Source organism: Panulirus ornatus, chromosome 15, assembly GCF_036320965.1.
Source record: "Panulirus ornatus isolate Po-2019 chromosome 15, ASM3632096v1, whole genome shotgun sequence".
NCBI lineage: Eukaryota > Metazoa > Arthropoda > Malacostraca > Decapoda > Palinuridae > Panulirus > Panulirus ornatus.
Genome location: NC_092238.1, coordinates 51,025,041 through 51,045,621, shown reverse-complemented (window position 1 = coordinate 51,045,621; position 20,581 = coordinate 51,025,041). Strand labels below are relative to the sequence as shown.

The 20,581-nt window shown below is 39.9% G+C and overlaps 1 protein-coding gene across 3 annotated transcripts in view; it reads left to right on the top strand.

The window, feature by feature from the left end:
- The window catches only part of LOC139753873 (uncharacterized), a 140,674-nt gene that overhangs the window by 98,944 nt on the left and 21,149 nt on the right, over window positions 1-20,581 (top strand). The window contains exon 8 of one of the 3 annotated variants that reach the window (XM_071670831.1): window positions 216-257. The exons of the other annotated variants lie outside the window; for them this stretch is intronic. Within the exon in view, the coding sequence (XP_071526932.1) occupies window positions 216-257 (42 nt within the window). The remainder of the gene's footprint in view (window positions 1-215; window positions 258-20,581) is intronic. 3 annotated transcript variants of the gene reach the window in all.

Genomic DNA, 20,581 nt, shown 5'->3' with positions numbered 1-20,581 from the left:
CTGAGTTCCTGTCTCTGTCCTCCAACCTAAGCATATTAACCCCTTAATATTTAGCTAAGTTTTACAGCACTTAAAATTCATGTTTTTTGTTTTGTTTAAGAATTGAAGTAAACCATACAGTTTTAAATATAGTCAGTGTTAAAAATCACTTCAGAAGTACATTTCATCCATTACTATCACTTTAATAATATATCGAAGTTTTGTTGATGTTTCAGCACAACACGCTAAAAAGTGTGGGAATAAGGCTGGAGTGTCAAGTGAGTTACCATTGCGCATATTTTATTGTTTATTTTACCTACTCTGAGAAATTGATCACTGATTACTATGTTTTATATAATAGAAATTCTCTTGTTATAATTCATATGATTCATACTAACTTCTCATATCAGCAAATTTATAAAAGTTTACAAGATTATCATCTGCTCTAGTCAAACACAGTGTTAAGGTCAGGTGGATAATGGCACCATTTTGTCCATTTTTGCTTAGAAACATTCTTCTGCCTCATCTTGATCAAATTTCAGTGCAGAAAGAGTCAGTGTACATAAAATCACTCTCCACATGATCTGAAGACAGATCATCATCATCAAGTAATCCATGATCATCTGCCTGGTCTTCTAAATATAGCCAAAAGCTGCTCAGTTTCCTTCCTTGGAAATTTTTGACAACTGTGCCGTCACTTGGCGTGGCTGGAATTATGACTGACTGTGGAGAAAAATTATCATGCACTGCCATCCAAGCCACCACCTAGGCTTGGCGCACGGCCTTGAAATAGATATGTGAAACTAGTTTCGGAAATAAACGTTGAGGAGTATCACTTAGCTCATTGGAATATCCATCTGGAGGTGTTCAAGGGATTAACCCTTTCACTGTGGGTGGGGTATATATGCTGTGTGCTGTGGGTAGGGTGTATATCACTGAGTAAGTAATTTCTACATAATGCAGTTCACATTTGATTCTTAATGGATTTAGTGGCATCTGTCACATTGTTTTCAGACACTGCAGCCCTCATTTTTTCCTCAGCAGTTACTGTAAGTAGAGATGTCAGGGAATCCTGTACAAGATCTCCATCCTCATGTTATGTAATGATTTTGTGGAGCTTTTTCACTCTTAAGAGATATGGATATTGCTAATGATAACTCTTTGTAAACATATGTGTTTATGACAAAGACATTAGCAATAATGCCACGTATCACTGCACATGGAAAGGTCTGTAGGGACTGGATGTGGATAGGGAGTTGTGGTTTCAGTACATTACACTTGACAGTTAGAGACTGTGTGTGAATGAATATGGCCTTTTTTGTCTGTTTTCCCGGCACTACCTCACTGATGCAGGGGATGGCGATGCTGTTTCCTGTGGGGTGGGGTTGTGCTGGAAATGGATGAAGGCAAGCGAATATGAATATATTCATGTGCATATATGTATATGTCTGTGTATGTGCATGTATGTGTATGTGTGTGTATATGTTGATATGTATATGTACATGTATAAGCATGTATGTATATATATGTGTATATGAATGGCAGGGTCTTTCTTCGTCTGTTTCCTGGCACTACCTCGCCGACGCAGGAAATGGTGATCAAGTAGGATAATATAAAGAAATTATATAAATAAAAATATCACTGCACATGCTTTGAAATAATCTTGAAGCTTTTGATATACCTGACAGTAGAGTAGCGTAAGTTAAATGGCACATAGCAGTCATAAACAGTCTCACTAAGTTGAGTTATATTCCATTTCATGTATAGAATTATGTGCTGAATTATTGATAAACTTATTATGGTATTGTTTTTTAATATTTGAGAATATCCCACACACTTTGTCTCTGGATATTACAACTGGCTTAGTGAAAGGATTTAATGAATTGGAATTTTTGGTAGGAAGTATGCGAGTTTGAAAGTGCTATTGAACTAAAAAAGGAAAATTGATTCATGGTAAACAATTGATAACGAAAAATGATGTCACTTTGAATTGCTTGTTGGTAATTATGGCAGTAAAGGTTGGTAAGTACTAATCTAAAAAAGATACTGCTTACTTTTGTACTATCTGTTAGCTTTTATTACATTTGATTGTTTTGCTGCACATGTATGTTGATAATTGTTAATAGTTAGAATACTTAAAATTTGTATTTTTAAATCCATGAACTCCCTAAATATCCGGGGTCTAGTCCATTCAGGATTACTGCCAACTTGAAATATAGTGTGATGTGAATGATTTTAGTAAGCACTTGTTAAATTTTTTATATAGTATTTTTTTACATGTATCACAAACATAACTTTGTTTTATGTTTCATATACATCCACCCAGTTCCTTCTGTTATGTACAACTCTAATTATTTAACTTGTCATGTAGTGTTGCTGTCGTCACACCCATGTGCTGAGATCCTCTGTGTAAGGGATTTCTGTGTGTACGACAAAACTTGATTATACTCTACTGAGGATGATCTTGGTGTGGCTGAGGTCCTTTGTTTTTTCCAACTCAGTGGTCTGGAACATGTAATCAAGCACCCAAGTCAATTTTCTGACCACTCTTTCAGTGCACTCAACCTCTTTCTAACCTTTGAACCCTTCCATTACTCATGAGTTATTTTTGCTCTTAAGGGCCCTCTGACCACAGTCTTGTCACCATAGTTTTGTACTGGGTAGGGCCACCCAGTTCTTCATCAAAACTTCAGTTTTGACAATTTGGGAGGGGTCATTAGTCATCCTTGCACACCATCTTTACAGACTTTCCTTGGGGTGGGCTCTGATTTACTTGCTGATATGCCTTCAGCTGTGCTGACCTTGTAGCAGAGGTTATTCTGGCTGGTGTGGAGTCCTAGGTTCCTTTTACCAGATTTTTTTCCCTCTTGTCATAATTTGATCACTCCTGTTCTGATGCCATTCACATTATGGACAGAGCATGTTGGGTCATGGAGCTCTGTCCTTCCTCTGAATCTCATTAAAGTTTCATTTATGTTCAGAATTATTGCAAAGCTATTCTTATAAAGTCAAACATACCTTCTTAAAAAGAAAGTGTGGTGATTTGACTTCCTCTTGATAAATTTTAGGCAACCAGAAGCATCTCCAATAATATGTGTACTGTAGCATTTCCTCTTTTCTTTTTTACCTAATCAGTCTACAGCTAACTCCACCTGAAAAAGTGCTCAGCTTGGCATCTCATTTTTCTTTGGAATTACTTAGGATGATTCTGCATCTGCTATTTCTCCTTCATTCCCTACCCTTTAACCTATACCCTCTCCTATATTTTCCTTTCACAGGGTCCTCTGAGTACTTTCCCATCTTCAAGTGGATAAACTTTTGGCCCAGATGGTATACCTTATCAAATCCTAAGGGATTGTGCTGCTGTGGCTCTGATTCATGCTTCCTTAATCTGTTTCTGTCAGAAAAGCCAGACTTTTCCATCCTCATGGAAGGATTCCTGGTGCATCCCATCCTAAAGAAAGGAGACCATTCTAACCCTTCCAACTATTGTCCCTTTGCTTTCACTTTTGCTGTCTCCAAAGTCTGTGAAACACTTTTGTTGTCTCCAAAGTGTTTGAAACACTTTAAATATTACTTTTTCATACTCTTAAAATCCTATTCCTTTCTTTCAGACCATCAGTATGGCATTTGCATTGCAGGGTCTGCTGTTGATCATCTATGTGACTCATCTCTAGTCTTCCTTTCTTAGGGATTTTGGTGAAATTTTTAACTTGGCTTTCAGCATCTCCAAAGAATTTGACAGTGTGGCGTAAATCTTTGCTTTCCAAACTTTTGTCCTTTAGCTTTTCTGCTTCTCTCTGTTCCCTGATTCATATCTTCCTCTTTCATCAGTCCATTGCAGTATCCATTGAGGGAGTCACTTACTCCACTTATTCTATCAATAGTGGTGTCCCTTGGATTCTGTTTTATTGCTTGCTGTACCAGTACTTTTCTCCATAAACTTTCATTTCTCTTCAGCATCACTCTGATGATGATCCTGCGGTGACTCAGTTTTCATTCCCTTCTCAGATATCTTTCATGTGCTAACATATCTTTTTTCTTCATTCGTACCTGTTTAGTAGAGCTTAACTGCATTTGCTGCCTACATCCCTGTAAATGTAACTTTTTTCATCCTCTTCAATTTCAAAAGACCATAACTAATCCCAGCAATAACATAATGTGTTAGGCCTGACCAAATTCTTCACTTTTTCTTGGAAACTCTATCAGCCTCCCAAAGGCTTAGGGTTTTGTGTGAGTACCATGATTATTTCTTCTGTGAGCAGCTATGCCATATCTTCTGGGGTTTTATTTATTTATTCATATCTTCCTCTTTCATCAGTCCATTGCAGTATCCATTGAGGGGGTCACTTACTCCACTTATTCTATCAATAGTGGTGTCCCTTGGATTCTGTTTTATTGCTTGCTGTACCAGTACTTTTCTCCATAAACTTTCATTTCTCTTCAGCATCACTCTGATGATGATCCTGCGGTGACTCAGTTTTCATTCCCTTCTCAGATATCTTTCATGTGCTAACATATCTTTTTTCTTCATTCGTACCTGTTTAGTAGAGCTTAACTGCATTTGCTGCCTACATCCCTGTAAATGTAACTTTTTTCATCCTCTTCAATTTCAAAAGACCATAACTAATCCCAGCAATAACATAATGTGTTAGGCTTGACCAAATTCTTCACTTTTTCTTGGAAACTCTATCAGCCTCCCAAAGGCTTAGGGTTTTGTGTGAGTACCATGATTATTTCTTCTGTGAGCAGCTATGCCATATCTTCTGGGGTTTTATTTAGCCTAGTTCTGAATACTGCTAATATATTTGAGGTTGCATTTCTTCTACCTCTTTATTTGCCAGAATGAAATCAAAAGCCTTCCATCGTATTTAATTATCCGGGTGTAACTCTCTTCAACCATCCCGATGTGTCCACCGTGGTGTTGCTGTTGTCTCCCTGTTCTACAGATATTATTTTGGCCATTGATCTTGTTAACACTCTGCATGTGGTCCTTCCCCTAAGGCTTGGACCTTTGACTTGTGCCAAGCTTCCCATGGTTTTTGTGTGAAGACCAGCCACAGGAGGATTATAGACCATTATTATATCTTTTTCCCTAGAACAGTTGAACTGTGGAATTCTCTTCCTTCTTTCATCCTTGCCTCTTTTTTTAACTTCCTACTTTTAGAATTTCAGGTTTACAAGTACATGAGGAGCTCTGATTGATTTCTACATTCTCTTTCTTGTCCTATTTTTCATTCACATGAGATGTCCATGACTCGGGGATGTGTTGCTCATGCCATGTTGGTACCTGTCAACCTTCACTAGGTACACAGAATATTTTTTTTTTTTTTTTTTTTTTTTTTTTATACTTTGTCGCTGTCTACCGCGTTTGCGAGGTAGCGCAAGGAAACAGACGAAAGAAATGGCCCCCCCCCCCCATACACATGTACATACACACGTCCACACACGCAAATATACATACCTACACAACTTTCCATGGTTTACCCCAGACGCTTCACATGCCTTGATTCAATCCACTGACAGCACGTCAACCCCTGTATACCACATCGCTCCAATTCACTCTATTCCTTGCCCTCCTTTCACCCTCCTGCATGTTCAGGCCCCGATCACACAAAATCTTTTTCACTCCATCTTTCCACCTCCAATTTGGTCTCCCTCTTCTCCTCGTTCCCTCCACCTCCGACACATATATCCTCTTGGTCAATCTTTCCTCACTCATTCTCTCCATGTGCCCAAACCATTTCAAAACACCCTCTTCTGCTCTCTCAACCACGCTCTTTTTATTTCCACACATCTCTCTTACCCTTACGTTACTCACTCGATCAAACCACCTCACACCACACATTGTCCTCAAACATCTCATTTCCAGCACATCCATCCTCCTGCGCACAACTCTATCCATAGCCCACGCCTCGCAACCATACAACATTGTTGGAACCACTATTCCTTCAAACATACCCATTTTTGCTTTCCGAGATAATGTTCTCGACTTCCACACATTTTTCAAGGCTCCCAAAATTTTCGCCCCCTCCCCCACCCTATGATCCACTTCCGCTTCCATGGTTCCATCCGCTGACAGATCCACTCCCAGATATCTAAAACACTTCACTTCCTCCAGTTTTTCTCCATTCAAACTCACCTCCCAATTGACTTGACCCTCAACCCTACTGTACCTAATAACCTTGCTCTTATTCACATTTACTCTTAACTTTCTTCTTAGTGTTACAATATATTTCACAAACTATAGTTCATGAATTACTAAGATTTGTAGAGTGACAAAATTTGAACATTGCTTGGTCCAGAAGATTTTGGATTTTTTATATTCTGCTTGCATTCATTTTGATACATTTAAAAGAATTGCACCAAAATGCATGATAAACATGGTTGCATTTGTTAGAATTTAGATTGATTTCATAATACTTAGAGGTACCATTTTTTATTATTGTGAATAGTAGACCTTAAAAAGTTTTTAATTTTTGTGATGCACTCTTCTGATGAATGAGGTTTTTGTTGATTAGCCAATGAAAACTATACTAGTCAGGCCAACTATTGTATACCATACATACCATAATGTGTACTCCAGTAGTTGTACCTCAAAGTAGGATTTTAAAGATTACAATATTTACAATACTCTCCTGTTTATGTAGTAATCATCCAGTGAGAGAGAAGCTTTGGTTACTCGTTAACTGTAAGAGTGTTTGAATGTCACTTATGAAAAGGAAGAAGTAGAACTGATGCTTATTATCCCAGTTGATTGACTTGGGGTAGAGCAGCATGTTAAATTCTCGAGCAATTTCTATTCCTAATGGAAAAGTATTTTTGACAAAATATGTCAGTTGTAATTTAGTCTTTTTCCACTAAGGATTTTTCCAGAAACTATTTATAGGGGATAGAGAATACTTCCCACGTATTTCCCGTGTGCCATAGAAGGCAACTAATGGGGGCGGGAGTAGGGGGGTGGAAACCCTCCCCTTGTATTTCAATTTCTAAAAAGTGAAAGAATAGAAGGAGTCAAGCGGGGAGTGCTCATCCTTCTCGAAGGCTCAGGTTGGGGTGTCTGAATGTGTGTGGTTGTAACCAAGATGAGAATAAAGGAGAGATAGGTAGTATGTTTCAGGAAAGAAATCTGGATGTTCTGGCTCTGAGTGAAACGAAGCTCAAGGGTGAAGGGGAAGAATGGTTTGGAAAAGTCTTGTGAGTAAAGTTAGGGGTTGGTGAGAGGACAGGAGATAAGGAAGGAGTAGCACTACTCCTGAAGGAGGAGTTGTGGGAGTGTGATAGAGTGTAAGAAAGTAAATTTAGATTGATGTGGGTAAAACTGAAAGTGGATGGAGAGAGATGGGTGATTATTGGTGCTTATGCACCTGGTCATGAGAAGAAAGATCATGAGAGGCAAGTGTAATGGGAGCAGCTGAGTGAGTGTGTCAGCAGCTTTGATACTTGAGACCAGGTATTAGTGATGGGTGATTTAAATGCAAAGGTGAGTAATGTGGCAGTAAGGGTATAATTGGTGTGCATGGGGTACTCAGTGTTGTGAATGGAAATGGTGAAGAGCTTGTGGATTTGTGTGCAGAAAGATGACTGGTTAATCGATTAGGAATGCCTGGTAGAAAATGAGAGATATACATAAGTATACATATATGAGTAGGAGAGATGGTCAAAGGGGCATTATTGGATTACATGTTAATTGATAGGCATGTAAAAGAGAGACTTTTGTATGTTGATATGCTGAGAGGGGCTGCTGGAGGAGTGTCTGATCACTATCTTGTGGTGGCAAAGGTGAAGATTTGTAGAGATTTTCAATAAAGAAGAGAAAAATGTTGGGGAGAAGAGAGTAGGGAGAGTAAGTGAGTTTGGAAAGGAGACTTTTGTGAGGAAGTACCAGGTGAGATTGAGTGTAGAATGGCAAAAGGTGAGAGTAAATGATGTGAGGGTAGTGGGTGAGGAATGGGATGTATTTAGGGGAGCAGTGATGGCATGTGCAAAAGATGCATGTCGCATGAGAAAGGTTGGAAGTGGTTGGATTAGAAAGAGTAGTGATTAGTGGGATGAAGAAGTAAAGTTATTAGTGAAAGAAAAGAGAGGCGTTTAGACAATACTTACAAGGATTGAGTACAAATGACTGGGAGATGTATAAAGGATAGTGGCAGGAGGTCAAGAGGAAGGTGCAAGGGTTGAAAAAGAGGGCAAATGAGAGTTAGGACGAGAAAGTATCATTAAACTTTAGGGAAATTGAAAAAATGTTTTGGAAGGAGGTGAATAACATGTGTAAGACAAAGAGAACAAATGGGAACATCAGTGAAGGAGGCAAGGGGAGAAGGAATGAAAGGTAATGATGAAGTGAGAAGGAGATTGAGCGAGTATTTTGAAGGTTTGGTGACTATGTTTGATGATAGCGTAGCAGATGTATGGTGTTTTGGTTGGGGAGGTGTGTGAAGCGAGAGGGTCAGGGAGAATGGTTTGGTTCAGAGAGAAGAGATAGTGAAAGCTTTGCGGAAAATGAAATCTGGCAAGGCGGCGTGTTTGGATGGTATTGCAGTTGAATTTCTTCAGAAAGGGAGTAACTGTGTTGTTCATTAGTTGGTAAGGATATTTAATGAATGTATGGGTCATGGTGAAGTGCGTGTGGATTGGTAGAATGCTTGCATAGTGCCATTGTACATAGGCAAAGGGCATGAAGGTGAGTGTTCAAACTACAGAGGTATAAGTTTGTTGACTATTCCAGGGAAATTGTATGGGAGGATATTGATGAGATAGTGAAGGCATGTACAGAGCATCAGATTGGGGAGGAACTGTGTGGTTTCAGAAGTGGTAGAGGATGTGTGGATCAGGTGTTTGCTTTGAAGAATGTATGTGAGAAATACCTAGAAAAAACAGATGAATTTGTATGTAGCATTTATGGATCTGGAGAAGGCATATGATAGAGATGATAGAGATTTTGTGGAAGATCTTAAGAGTATATGGTGTGGGAGGAAAGATGCTAGAAGCAGTGAAAAGTTTTTATCAAGGATGTAAAGCATGTATACGAGTAGGAAGAGAGGAGAGTGATTGGTTCCCAGTGAATGTCGGTTTATGGCAGAGGTGTCTGATGTCCCCATGGGGTTGTTAAGGAGGTGAGTGCAAGAGTTTTGGAGAGGGGAAAGTATGAAGTCTGTTGTGGATGAGAGGGCCTGGGAAGTGAGTCAGTTGTTTGCAGATGATACAGCTCTAGTGGCTGATTTGAGGGAGAAACTGCAAAAGTTAGTGACTGAGTTTGGAAAAGTATGTGAAAGGAGAAAGTTGATAGCAAATGTGAATAAGAGCAAGGTTATTATGTTCAGTAGGGTTGAGGGACAAGTAAATTAGGATTTAAGTTTGAATGCAGAAAAATTGGAGGAAGTGAAATGTTTAAGATATCTTGGAGTGGACTTAACAGTGAGTGGAACCATGGAAGTGGAAGTGAGTCACAAGGTGGGGGAGGGGGCAAAGGTTTTGGGAGCAATGAAGAATGTTTGGAAGAAGAGAATGTTATTTTGGAGAGCTATTATATTGTTGCGAGGCATAGGCTATAGATAGGATTGTATGGAGGAGGGTGGATGTGTTGGAAATGAAATGTTTGAGGACAATATGTGGTGTTAGGTGGTTTGATTGGGTAAGTAATGAAAGGGTAAGAGATATATGTGGAAGTAAAAAGAGTGTGGTTGAGAGAGCAGAAGAGGGTGTGTTGAAATGTTTTGGACATATGGAGAGAATGAGTGAGGAAGGGTTGACAAAGAGGATATATGTGTCAGAGGTGGAGGGAACATGAAGTGGGAGACCAAATTGGAGGTGGAAGGATGGAGTGAAAAAGACTGAGTGATCAGTACCTCAACATACAGGAGGGTGAGAGGCATGCAAGGAATAGAGTGAATTGGAACGATTTGGTATACTGGGGTCGACGTGCTGTCAATAGACTGAACCAGGGTATATAAAGTGTCTGAGGTAAACCATTGAAAGGTCTGTGGGGCCTGGATGTGGATAGGGAGCTATGGTTTTGGTGCATTACACATGACAGCTAGAGACTGCCAATGAATGTGGCCTTTTTTGTTTGTTTTCCTGGTGCTGCCATGCCGAAGCAGGGGTTAGTGATGCTGTTTCCTGTGGGGTGGGGTAGCGACAGGGAATGGATGAAGGCAAGCAAGTATGAATATGTTCATGTGTATAATGTGTTTGTATGTATATATGTTCATATGTATATGTATATGTATGTGAGAAATACTTAGAAAAGCTAGTGGATTTGTATGTAGCATTTATGGATCTGGAGAAGGCATATGATAGAGTTGATAGAGATGCTCTGTGGAAGGTATTAAGAATATATGGTGTGGGAGGTAAGTTGTTCAAAGCAGTGAAAAGTTTTTATCGAGGATGTAAGGCATGTGTACGTGTAGTGTGGGAAGAGAGGAAAGGGATTGGTTCTCAGTGAATGTTGGTTTGCAGCACGGGTGCGTGATGTCTCCATGGTTGTTTAATTTGTTTATGGAAGGGGTTGTTAGGGAAGTGAATGCAAGAGTTTTGGAAAGGGGCAATTATGCAGTCTGTTGTGGATGAGAGCTTGGGAAGTGAGTCAGTTGTTGTTCACTGATGATACAGTGCTGGTGGCTGATTCAGCTGAGAAACTGCAGAAGCTGGTGACTGAGTTTGGTAAAGTGTGTGAAAGAAGAAAGCTGAGAGTAAATGTGAATAAGAGCAAGGTAATTAGGTACAGTAGGGTTGAGGGACAAGTCAATAAGGAGGTAAGTTTGAATGGAGAAAAACTGGAGAAAGTGAAGTGTTTTAGATATCTGGGAGTGGATTTGGCAGCGGAAGTGAATCATAGGGTGGGGGAGGGGGCGAAAGTTCTGGGAGCGTTGAAAAATGTGTGGGTCGAGAACGTTATCTTGGAAAGCAAAAATGGATATGTTTGAAGGAATAATGGTTCCAACAATGTTATATGGTTGCGAGGCGTGAGCTATAGATAGAGTTGTGCGGAGGAGGGTGGATGTGCTGGAAATGAGGTGTTTGAGGACAATATGTGGTGTGAGGTGGTTTGATCGAGTAAGTAATGAAAGGGTAAGAGAGATGTGTGGTAATAAAAAGAGTGTGGTTGAGGGAGCAGAATAGGGTGTTTTGAAATAGTTTGGTCACATGGAGAGAATGAGTGAGGAAAGATTGACAAAGCGGATATATGTGTGTCAGAGGTGGAGGGAATGAGGAGAAGTGGGAGACCAAATTGTAGGTGGAAGGATGGAGTGAAAAAGATTTTGATTGATCGGGGCCTGAACATGCAGGAGGGTGAAAGGCGTGCAAGGAATAGAGTGAATTGGAACGATGTGGTATACCAGGGTCAACATGCTGTCATTGGATTGAACCAGGGCATGTGAAGCATCTGGGGTAAACCATGGAAAGTTGTGTGGGGCCTGGATGTGGAAAGGGAGCTGTGGTTTCGTTGCATTATACATGACAGCTAGAGACTGAGTGTGAACAAATGTGGCCTTTGTTGTGTTTACCTAGTGCTACCTCGCACACATGCGGGGGGACAGGGTTTTCATTTCATGTGTGGTGGGGTGGTGATGGAAATGAATAAGGGCATACAGTATGAATTATGTTCATGTGTATATATGTATATGTCTGTGTGTATATATATGTATACATTGAGATGTGTAGGTATGTATATGTGTGGGTGTGGATGTGTATGTATATACATGTGTATGTGGGTGAGTTGGGCCATTCTTTCATCTGTTTCCTTGTGCTACCTTGCTAATGCGGGAGACAGCGACAAAGTATAATAAATATAAATATGTCTGTGTATGGGCATTTATGTATAATTATGTGTATATGAGTGGATGGGTCATTCTTCGTCTGTTTCCTGGCGCTACCTTACTGATGCTGGAAATGGCGATCAAGTATAATAATAATCAAGGTTGTATTAGTTTGTATCTTTAGATCTGGGTTTTGAAATGGTTGAAAGAGAGCAGTGAACAGAAAAGAGAAAATTTTTCCAGAGATGTATCACCGTGTTGCTATACATAAACATAATTGTATGAATATATTGGTGTGCATGAATGCATAGAAACCAATTGACGTTTTATCTGTAGAAGGATGTATTTAGAGTTTGAAATTAATTTTATATTGCATTTAAGGAATAGCGATGTATATCAGTTAGTTTGATTTCTTTTGAATCAGTGAACTTCATTTTACTCATAGTTCAACTCTTTTACTCTGAATCATTGAATTAGTGTTACTTTGCAGTATTGCTCTTTGTATATGTTATGTAGGTATCTGTGCATGTATACCACAGCAAACCAACCTGACAGCATGGAATACCTCAGAATTTGAAAAAAAAATTGTCTTCCAGGGTGTGTCCTTTCCCAGGTATGACTGTATTTCTTGAATTCAACTTTGGCTGTCTTTTTAAATCTTCGACAGTTGACATTCATGTACTTCTTTGAAGAAGAATGATAAACAGATGCAGCAACTTATTACACTTTTTAAGAATAAAAAGAAATGAGAGAGAAAAAAAGAGAAACATTGATAATGAGAAGTTAATAAGATTTTCTTGGAAATTGGCTAGGAATTGCACAGTACATAAGAATCTATTGGTAAGAAGGCTTTCAAGTTATGATTACATGCAATAATCATTTTAAGTTGTATTAGTGTATTTGGTGATTGCGATTCATTTGAATTTTTTTCATGTGGTCTGTCCCATGAGCATGAGATATAGTTTATGGGAATATTTGGGTTAGGACCTTTTAACCCTCATGATTTCTAGTGAAGAGACACCAGCCTTGTTCACCCTTTGTGAATCATATCAGGACGGTCACAGCCACCCCCTTGTTTCTGGCCCATCCTTGGCCAATCAGCGACTGCCACTGGGCTGATGTCGTTATACTCTACCATTCACCTCCCACCACTCTGAGCAAATAGTTCTTTGGAATCACATTCTGTCTAGATGTGCTGTATAGTACTGCAGTTGTCAGCTGGCAGTTTCATAGATCAGTATCCTTTCCATTGTTTTATCTGTTATCTAGTTTATATTGATGGTAATTTTATATGCAGTATATCCTCTCAATAGCAAACTGTGAATAGCAATTCCCTGTAGATAACAATAGCACCTGATGTCAATGATATACAGAACATTGTCATTAATTAGAGGGGGAGTGTTTGATAAGTGTGTTTGACTGATATGGTTGCAAAGGTGGTACATAAATTGGCAAGTTAGTTAGCAAATGGGAGTGCCTGAAGTAAATGTGAATGGAAGTTGTTTTGTGGATATCTGTGCCAAGAGGTGTTTATTCTTTGCAAACACTCTTTTTCAGCACAAGATGATCTGCAGGTATATATTTGGATGAGAAATGGTGGAAGAGAAGAACTAAAGGGTTTCATTGACAGTGTGACAATGGATGAAAGTTTAAGGAGAGTTGTACTGGAAGCAAGAGTTGTAAGAGGGTTCTTTGGAGATTCTGACCCTTTTGCTGCTCATGTAGAGATGAGGTTGAGGGAGAAGTGAAGGTATGGAGTAAGGATAAGAATGGACGGGTAAAAGTGTTGGTGAGTAGATGAATGAGAAAAAATGCAAAGAGGTGCATGAAAGAAGTCATGGGTGAATTAGGTGTTGAAAATGTTTAGAGAAAGACTGTTTGAAATTGTAGAAATAGTGGTTGGATACAAGGTTGTGAGCTATAAGAATTAAAGGGGATTTACATGCATGAGATTTGAAGTGCTTTGGAAGAGAAGAAAATTGCAAGTGGTAGATTGTTTGAAGGGAATGTACAAGTGCAAGTTCAGCAAATGAGGAGGGAAGAATATAAGATGTATAAGCTGAATGTTGAGAAGATACTGATAGAGGGAAGCAATGAAAAAGTAGATGAAGATTTTGGAAGAAAGTTGAGTGAAAAGTTTTGAGAAAGTGAAAAATTGCACTTGAGGTGAAAGAAGGAAAGAGATGGATGTAAGAGTGGAAATTTAAATGTGAGACGTAAGGAAGGGGAGTTGTTGGATCAAAATGAGGAAGTGCGAGGTAGATGGAGAGAATATTTTGAAGAAATGATGAATGTGGGAGAAAGTGAGGCAGAATATGTTACATGCATGGGTATAGAGGCTAGAAGGAAATGGATACAAGTGTGGGATCTGTAGCAAGACAGGATGTAGTTATGAGTGAGGATGAAGGTAGGAAAGGGGCCTGGAATGAATGGGATTATGGCTGAAATGTAGTAGTATGAAGGAGAAAGTGTAATAAAAGTGGATGCATTAAATATGTAATATAGCGTGGAAGCAGAAGGTGTGCCTAAGGATTTGATGAAACTATCATTGTTCCTTTTTTTCAAAGGAAAAAGTGCTAAGAATGTATTTAGCAATTATGGGGTGAATAAGCCTATTCGATGTTCCAGAAAACTATTATGCAAGAATGTTGATTGATTGAGATGGGAGTGGCTGAATGCAGAATTAATGAGGATAAAGGGGGTTTTAGGAAAGGTAAGGGATGTATGGATTAGATTTTTGTGGTGAGAATGAGTGTGAAGTATTTAGCAAAAATTAAGAAACTGCATGACAAGAGTCGAGTGGAATATTTTATGGGATGTGTGAAGGCTATATGGGGTAGTAGAATGACTGTTGGATGGTGTGAAAACCTTCTGTGGAGGAGCAAATGCCTGTGTAAGAGTGGATGGAGAGTTGAAAGTTTAGGTATCCATGTGGGTGTGAGGCAGGGCTTTTTAACATTGTATATTTGGATGGAGTGATAAGAGATGAAAGTAAAACTAGGAAAAGGGGGTGCAGAGATGGAGTGTGGTAGTGAGGTATGGTGGCTGGTGTTTGCATAAAGTGAAGAGGAGTTGCAGAAGGTTGTAAGTGTGTTTTATGATGTATGTCAGTGTAGGTGATTGAAGGCAGATGCAAGCAAAAGTAAAGGAATGGTGTTTGAAAGGAAACAGTGAAAGTATAGATTTTGCAAAGCCCTATAAAGCGAGAGAAGAAAGTATAAAGTGTGTAATAGATATGTGGGGAGGGAGAAAAACTGGAAGAGGTGAGAATTTAAGTACTTGGGAGCTGTCTTGGGTAAGCTTGGTGGTATGGAATGAAAGATAAGGGAGAGAGTAGCACAGAGTAAGAGAGTTATAGGGTTCCTTAATGAATTAAAGAAGGGTAGAGTGTAAGTATGGAAGTGAAGAAAGGATTAAGGGACAGCATAGTCCTCCCAACCTTGACCTATACAGCCAAAACATGGATATGACCAAGAGTCACTTAAGTCAAGAATCCATGCTGTGGAAATGAGCCATTTGAGAGGAGCATGTGATATGACTTGATGGAATTGAAAAAGAAATGAAGGGATCGTATGAGAGATTTGGTATGGCAGGGAATGCAAAGGGAAGGAATTGTAGAGTGGGTGAAACGTAAGACTTTGAGGTGGTTTGGGCTTGTAGAAAAAATGCACAACCAAAAAAGAGTACAAGGAAAGTGTATGATAGTTTGACTAAAGGTGTTAGGGTGAGAGGAAGACCACCTGTGACATGGCAAAATAAAGTGGAAAAGTATTGGAGGGAGAGAAATGGTGGAAGAATGCATGGAATGGTGTATGCAAAGTTGGCATGTAAGGTTAGGGATAAGTGGAGACTTTTTTTTTTTTGCAGTGGTGACCCCCATTATTAGGAATTCTTGGAGGGAATGGCTTCAGAGAAAAATGTTGATAAAGTAGGAATGTTTGATAACATCATACAGAAGTGAAGGAAATACCAATCATTGTTATTAATTGGGTAATTTTTGATTCAGTGAACATGAATCACCGTTGCTGACAGTAGCCTGATGTGCAGTTTGCTGGACCTGCCAACTGGCCATATGGTGCAATTGTGTCTCTTCAGTTCAGCCACACTTTTCATTGTGTTTTGATGCATTTCATGCGTGTTTGTTTTCTCTGATATATGGACGGTAACTTTTATACACACACGTGTATATGTGAACATGTGCATGTATGGCCATTTATGTGTATACGTGTGTAAATGAGTGGATGGGCCATTCTTCGTCTGTTTCCTGGCACTACCTCACTGACATGGGAAACAGCAATTAAGTATAATGATGATAAAGAAAAATAACTTTTAAATATCTTGTACTGTACTTGACTACCATCTTCCTGTTGTGCATTGCATGGTTTATCTTCACAGTTTTATGGAAAGAGCTGAATTTACTGTGAACTGTACTGTACAGTATTGTGAAGAGTGATTAAACTCTCCTGTCACGTGTGTGTGTGTGTTTATGTACACCGTGTACCGTACTGTGCCTCTACCCTGTACTGGTTTTGTTCTGTAGTATACTGTTATGAAAATGCTGAAGGCAGTGATAAAGAAGGTTTCTGGGAGGGCACTTAGACGAATATTCATTCACTGTCCTGCTACAGGTGTGAAGGATCCTGTGATAGGGCCTTTGTTCATCCTCACTGTCATCTCTTCAGTGATATAAGCAGAGGAAGGTACAGTAACGATATTTATTTTTTATTTGTGTATGTATAGTGTTTTACAATAAAGTATACTGTACTCCGATACTATATACTTGGTAAATACCTCACTGAAGCAGGGGATAGTGATGCTGTTTTTCTGTGGGGCAGGGGTAGTGCCAGGAATGGATGAAGGCAAGCAAGTATGAATATGTATATATGCATGTATGTTATGTCTACATATGTGTATGTATATTTTGATATGTATGAGTGTATGAGGGCATTTACTCATATATATATGTGTGTATGTAAGTGGATGGGCCATTCTTTGTTGTTTCCTGGCACTCCCTTGCTGATGCGAGAAAAGGAGATTATGTATTATTTTTATTATACTTCGTCACTGTCTCCCATGTTAGCGAGGTAGCGCAGGGAAACAGACGAAAGAATGGCCCAACCCACCCACATACACATGTATATACATAAACGCCCACAAACGCACATATACATACCTTTACATTTCAACGTATACATACATATACATACACAGACATATACATGTACATATACTATACCGGGGTCGACGTGTTGTCAATGGATTGAACCTAGGCATGTGAAGTGTCTGGGGTAAACTATGGAAAGTTTTGTGAGGCCTGGATGTGGAAAGGGAGCTGTGGTTTTCGTGCATTATACATGACAGTTAGAGACTGAGTGTGAATGAATGTGGCCTTTGTTGTCTTTTCCTAGCGCTACCTCGCATGCATGCAGGGGGAGCGGGGGTGTCATTTCATGTGTGGCAGGGTGGCGATGGGAATGAATAAAGGCAGCAAGTATGAATTATGTAATGTGTATATAGTCTGTGTATGTATATATATGTATACGTTGAAATTTATTGGTTTGTATATGTGCGTGTGTGGACGTGTATGTGTATGTGGGTGGGTTGGGCCATTCTTTTGTCTGTTTCCTTGCACTCCCTCGCTATATATATATATATATATATATATATATATATATATATATATATATATATATATATTTTGCTTTGTCGCTGTCTCCCGCGTTTGCGAGGTAGCGCAAGGAAACAGACGAAAGAAATGGCCCAGCCTACCCCCATACACATGTATATACATACGTCCACACACGCAAATATACATACCTACACAGCTTTCCATGGTTTACCCCAGACGCTTCACATGCCCTGATTCAATCCACTGACAGCACGTCAACCCCGATATACCACATCGATCCAATTCACTCTATTCCTTGCCCTCCTTTCACCCTCCTGCATGTTCAGGCCCCGATCACACAAAATCTTTTTCACTCCATCTTTCCACCTCCAATTTGGTCTCCCACTTCTCCTCGTTCCCTCCACCTCCGACACATATATCCTCTTTGTCAATCTTTCCTCACTCATTCTCTCCATGTGCCCAAACCATTTCAAAACACCCTCTTCTGCTCTCTCAACCACGCTCTTTTTATTTCCACACATCTCTCTTACCCTTACGTTACTTACTTGATCAAACCACCTCACACCACACATTGTCCTCAAACATCTCATTTCCAGCACATCCATCCTCCTGCACACAACTCTATCCATAGCCCATGCCTCGCAGCCATACAACATTGTTGGAACCACTATTCCTTCAAACATAGCCATTTTTGTTTTCCGAGATAATGTTCTCGACTTCCACACATTCTTCAAGGCTCCCAGGATTTTCACCCCCTCCCCCACCCTATGATCCACTTCCGCTTCCATGGTTCCATCCGCTGCCAGATCCACTCCCAGATATCTAAAACACTTTACTTCCTCCAGTTTTTCTCCATTCAAACTTACCTCCCAATTGACTTGACCCTCAACCCTACTGTACCTAATTACCTTGCTCTTATTCACATTTACTCTTAACTTTCTTCTTTCACACACTTTACCAAACTCAGTCACCAGCTTCTGCAGTTTCTAACATGAATCAGCCACCAGGGCTGTATCATCAGCGAACAACAACTGACTCACTTCCCAAGCTCTCTCATCCCCAACAGACTTCATACTTGCCCCTCTTTCCAAAACTCATGTATTCACCTCCCTAACAACCCCATCCATAAACAAATTAAACAACCATGGAGACATCACACACCCCTGCCGCAAACCTACATTCACTGAGAACCAATCACTTTCCTCTCTTCCTACACGTACACATGCCTTACATCCTCGATAAAAACTTTTCACTGCTTCAAACAACTTGCTTCCCACACCATATATTCTTAATACCTTCCACAGTGCATCTCTATCAACTCTATCATATATATATATATATATATATATATATATATATATATATATATATGTTTTTATTTTTTTTTTTATTATACTTTGTCGCTGTCTCCCGCGTTTGCGAGGTAGCGCAAGGAAACAGACGAAAGAAATGGCCCAACCCACCCCCATACACATGTATATACATACGTCCACACATGCAAATATACATACCTACACAGCTTTCCATGGTTTACCCCAGACGCTTCACATGCCTTGATTCAATCCACTGACAGCACGTCAACCCCGGTATACCACATCGCTCCAACTCATTCTATTCCTTGCCCTCCTTTCACCCTCCTGCATGTTCAGGCCCAGATCACACAAAATCTTTTTCACTCCATCTTTCCACCTCCAATTTGGTCTCCCTCTTCTCCTCGTTCCCTCCACCTCCGACACATATATCCTCTTGGTCAATCTTTCCTCACTCATTCTCTCCATGTGCCCAAACCACTTCAAAACACCCTCTTCTGCTCTCTCAATCACGCTCTTTTTATTTCCACACATCTCTTACCCTTACGTTACTCACTCGATCAAACCACCTCACACCACACATTGTCCTCAAACATCTCATTTCCAGCACATCCATCCTCCTGCGCACAACTCTATCCATAGTCCACGCCTCACAACCATACAACATTGTTGGAACCACTATTCCTTCAAACATACCCATTTTTGCTTTCCGAGATAATGTTCTCGACTTCCACACATTCTTCAAGGCTCCCAGAATTTTCGCCCCCTCCCCCACCCTATGATCCACTTCCACTTCCATGGTTCCATCCGCTGCCAGATCCACTCCCAGATATCTAAAACACTTCACTTCCTCCAGTTTTTCTCCATTCAAACTTACCTCCCAATTGACTTGACCCTCAACCCTACTGTACCTAATTACCTTGCTCTTATTCACATTTAGTCTTAACTTTCTTCTTTCACACACTTTACCAAACTCAGTCACCAGCTTCTGCAGTTTCTCACATGAATCAGCCACCAGCGCTGTATCATCAGCGAACAACAACTGACTCACTTCCCAAGCTCTCTCATCCCCAACAGACTTCATACTTGCCCCTCTTTCCAAAACTCTTGCATTTACCTCCCTAACAACCCCATCCATAAACAAATTAAACAACCATGGAGACATCACACACCCCTGCCGCAAACCTACATTCACTGAGAACCAATCACTTTCCTCTCTTCCTACACGTACACATGCCTTACATCCTCGATAAAAACTTTTCACTGCTTCTAACAACTTTCCTCCCACACCATATATTCTTAATACCTTCCACAGAGCATCTCTATCAACTCTATCATATGCCTTCTCCAGATCCATAAATGCTACATATATATATATATATATATATATATATATATATATATATATATATATATATATATATTTTTTTTTTTTTTTTTTTTTTTTTTTATACTTTGTCGCTGTCTCCCGCATTTGCGAGGTAGCGCAAGGAAACAGACGAAAGAAATGGCCCAACCCCCCCCCCATACACATGTACATACACACGTCCACACACGCAAATATACATACCTACACAGCTTTCCATGGTTTACCCCAGACGCTTCACATGCCTTGATTCAATCCACTGACAGCATGTCAACCCCTGTATACCACATCGCTCCAATTCACTCTATTCCTTGCCCTCCTTTCACCCTCCTGCATGTTCAGGCCCCGATCACACAAAATCTTTTTCACTCCATCTTTCCACCTCCAATTTGGTCTCCCTCTTCTCCTCGTTCCCTCCACCTCCGACACATATATCCTCTTGGTCAATCTTTCCTCACTCATTCTCTCCATGTGCCCAAACCATTTCAAAACACCCTCTTCTGCTCTCTCAACCATGCTCTTTTTATTTCCACACATC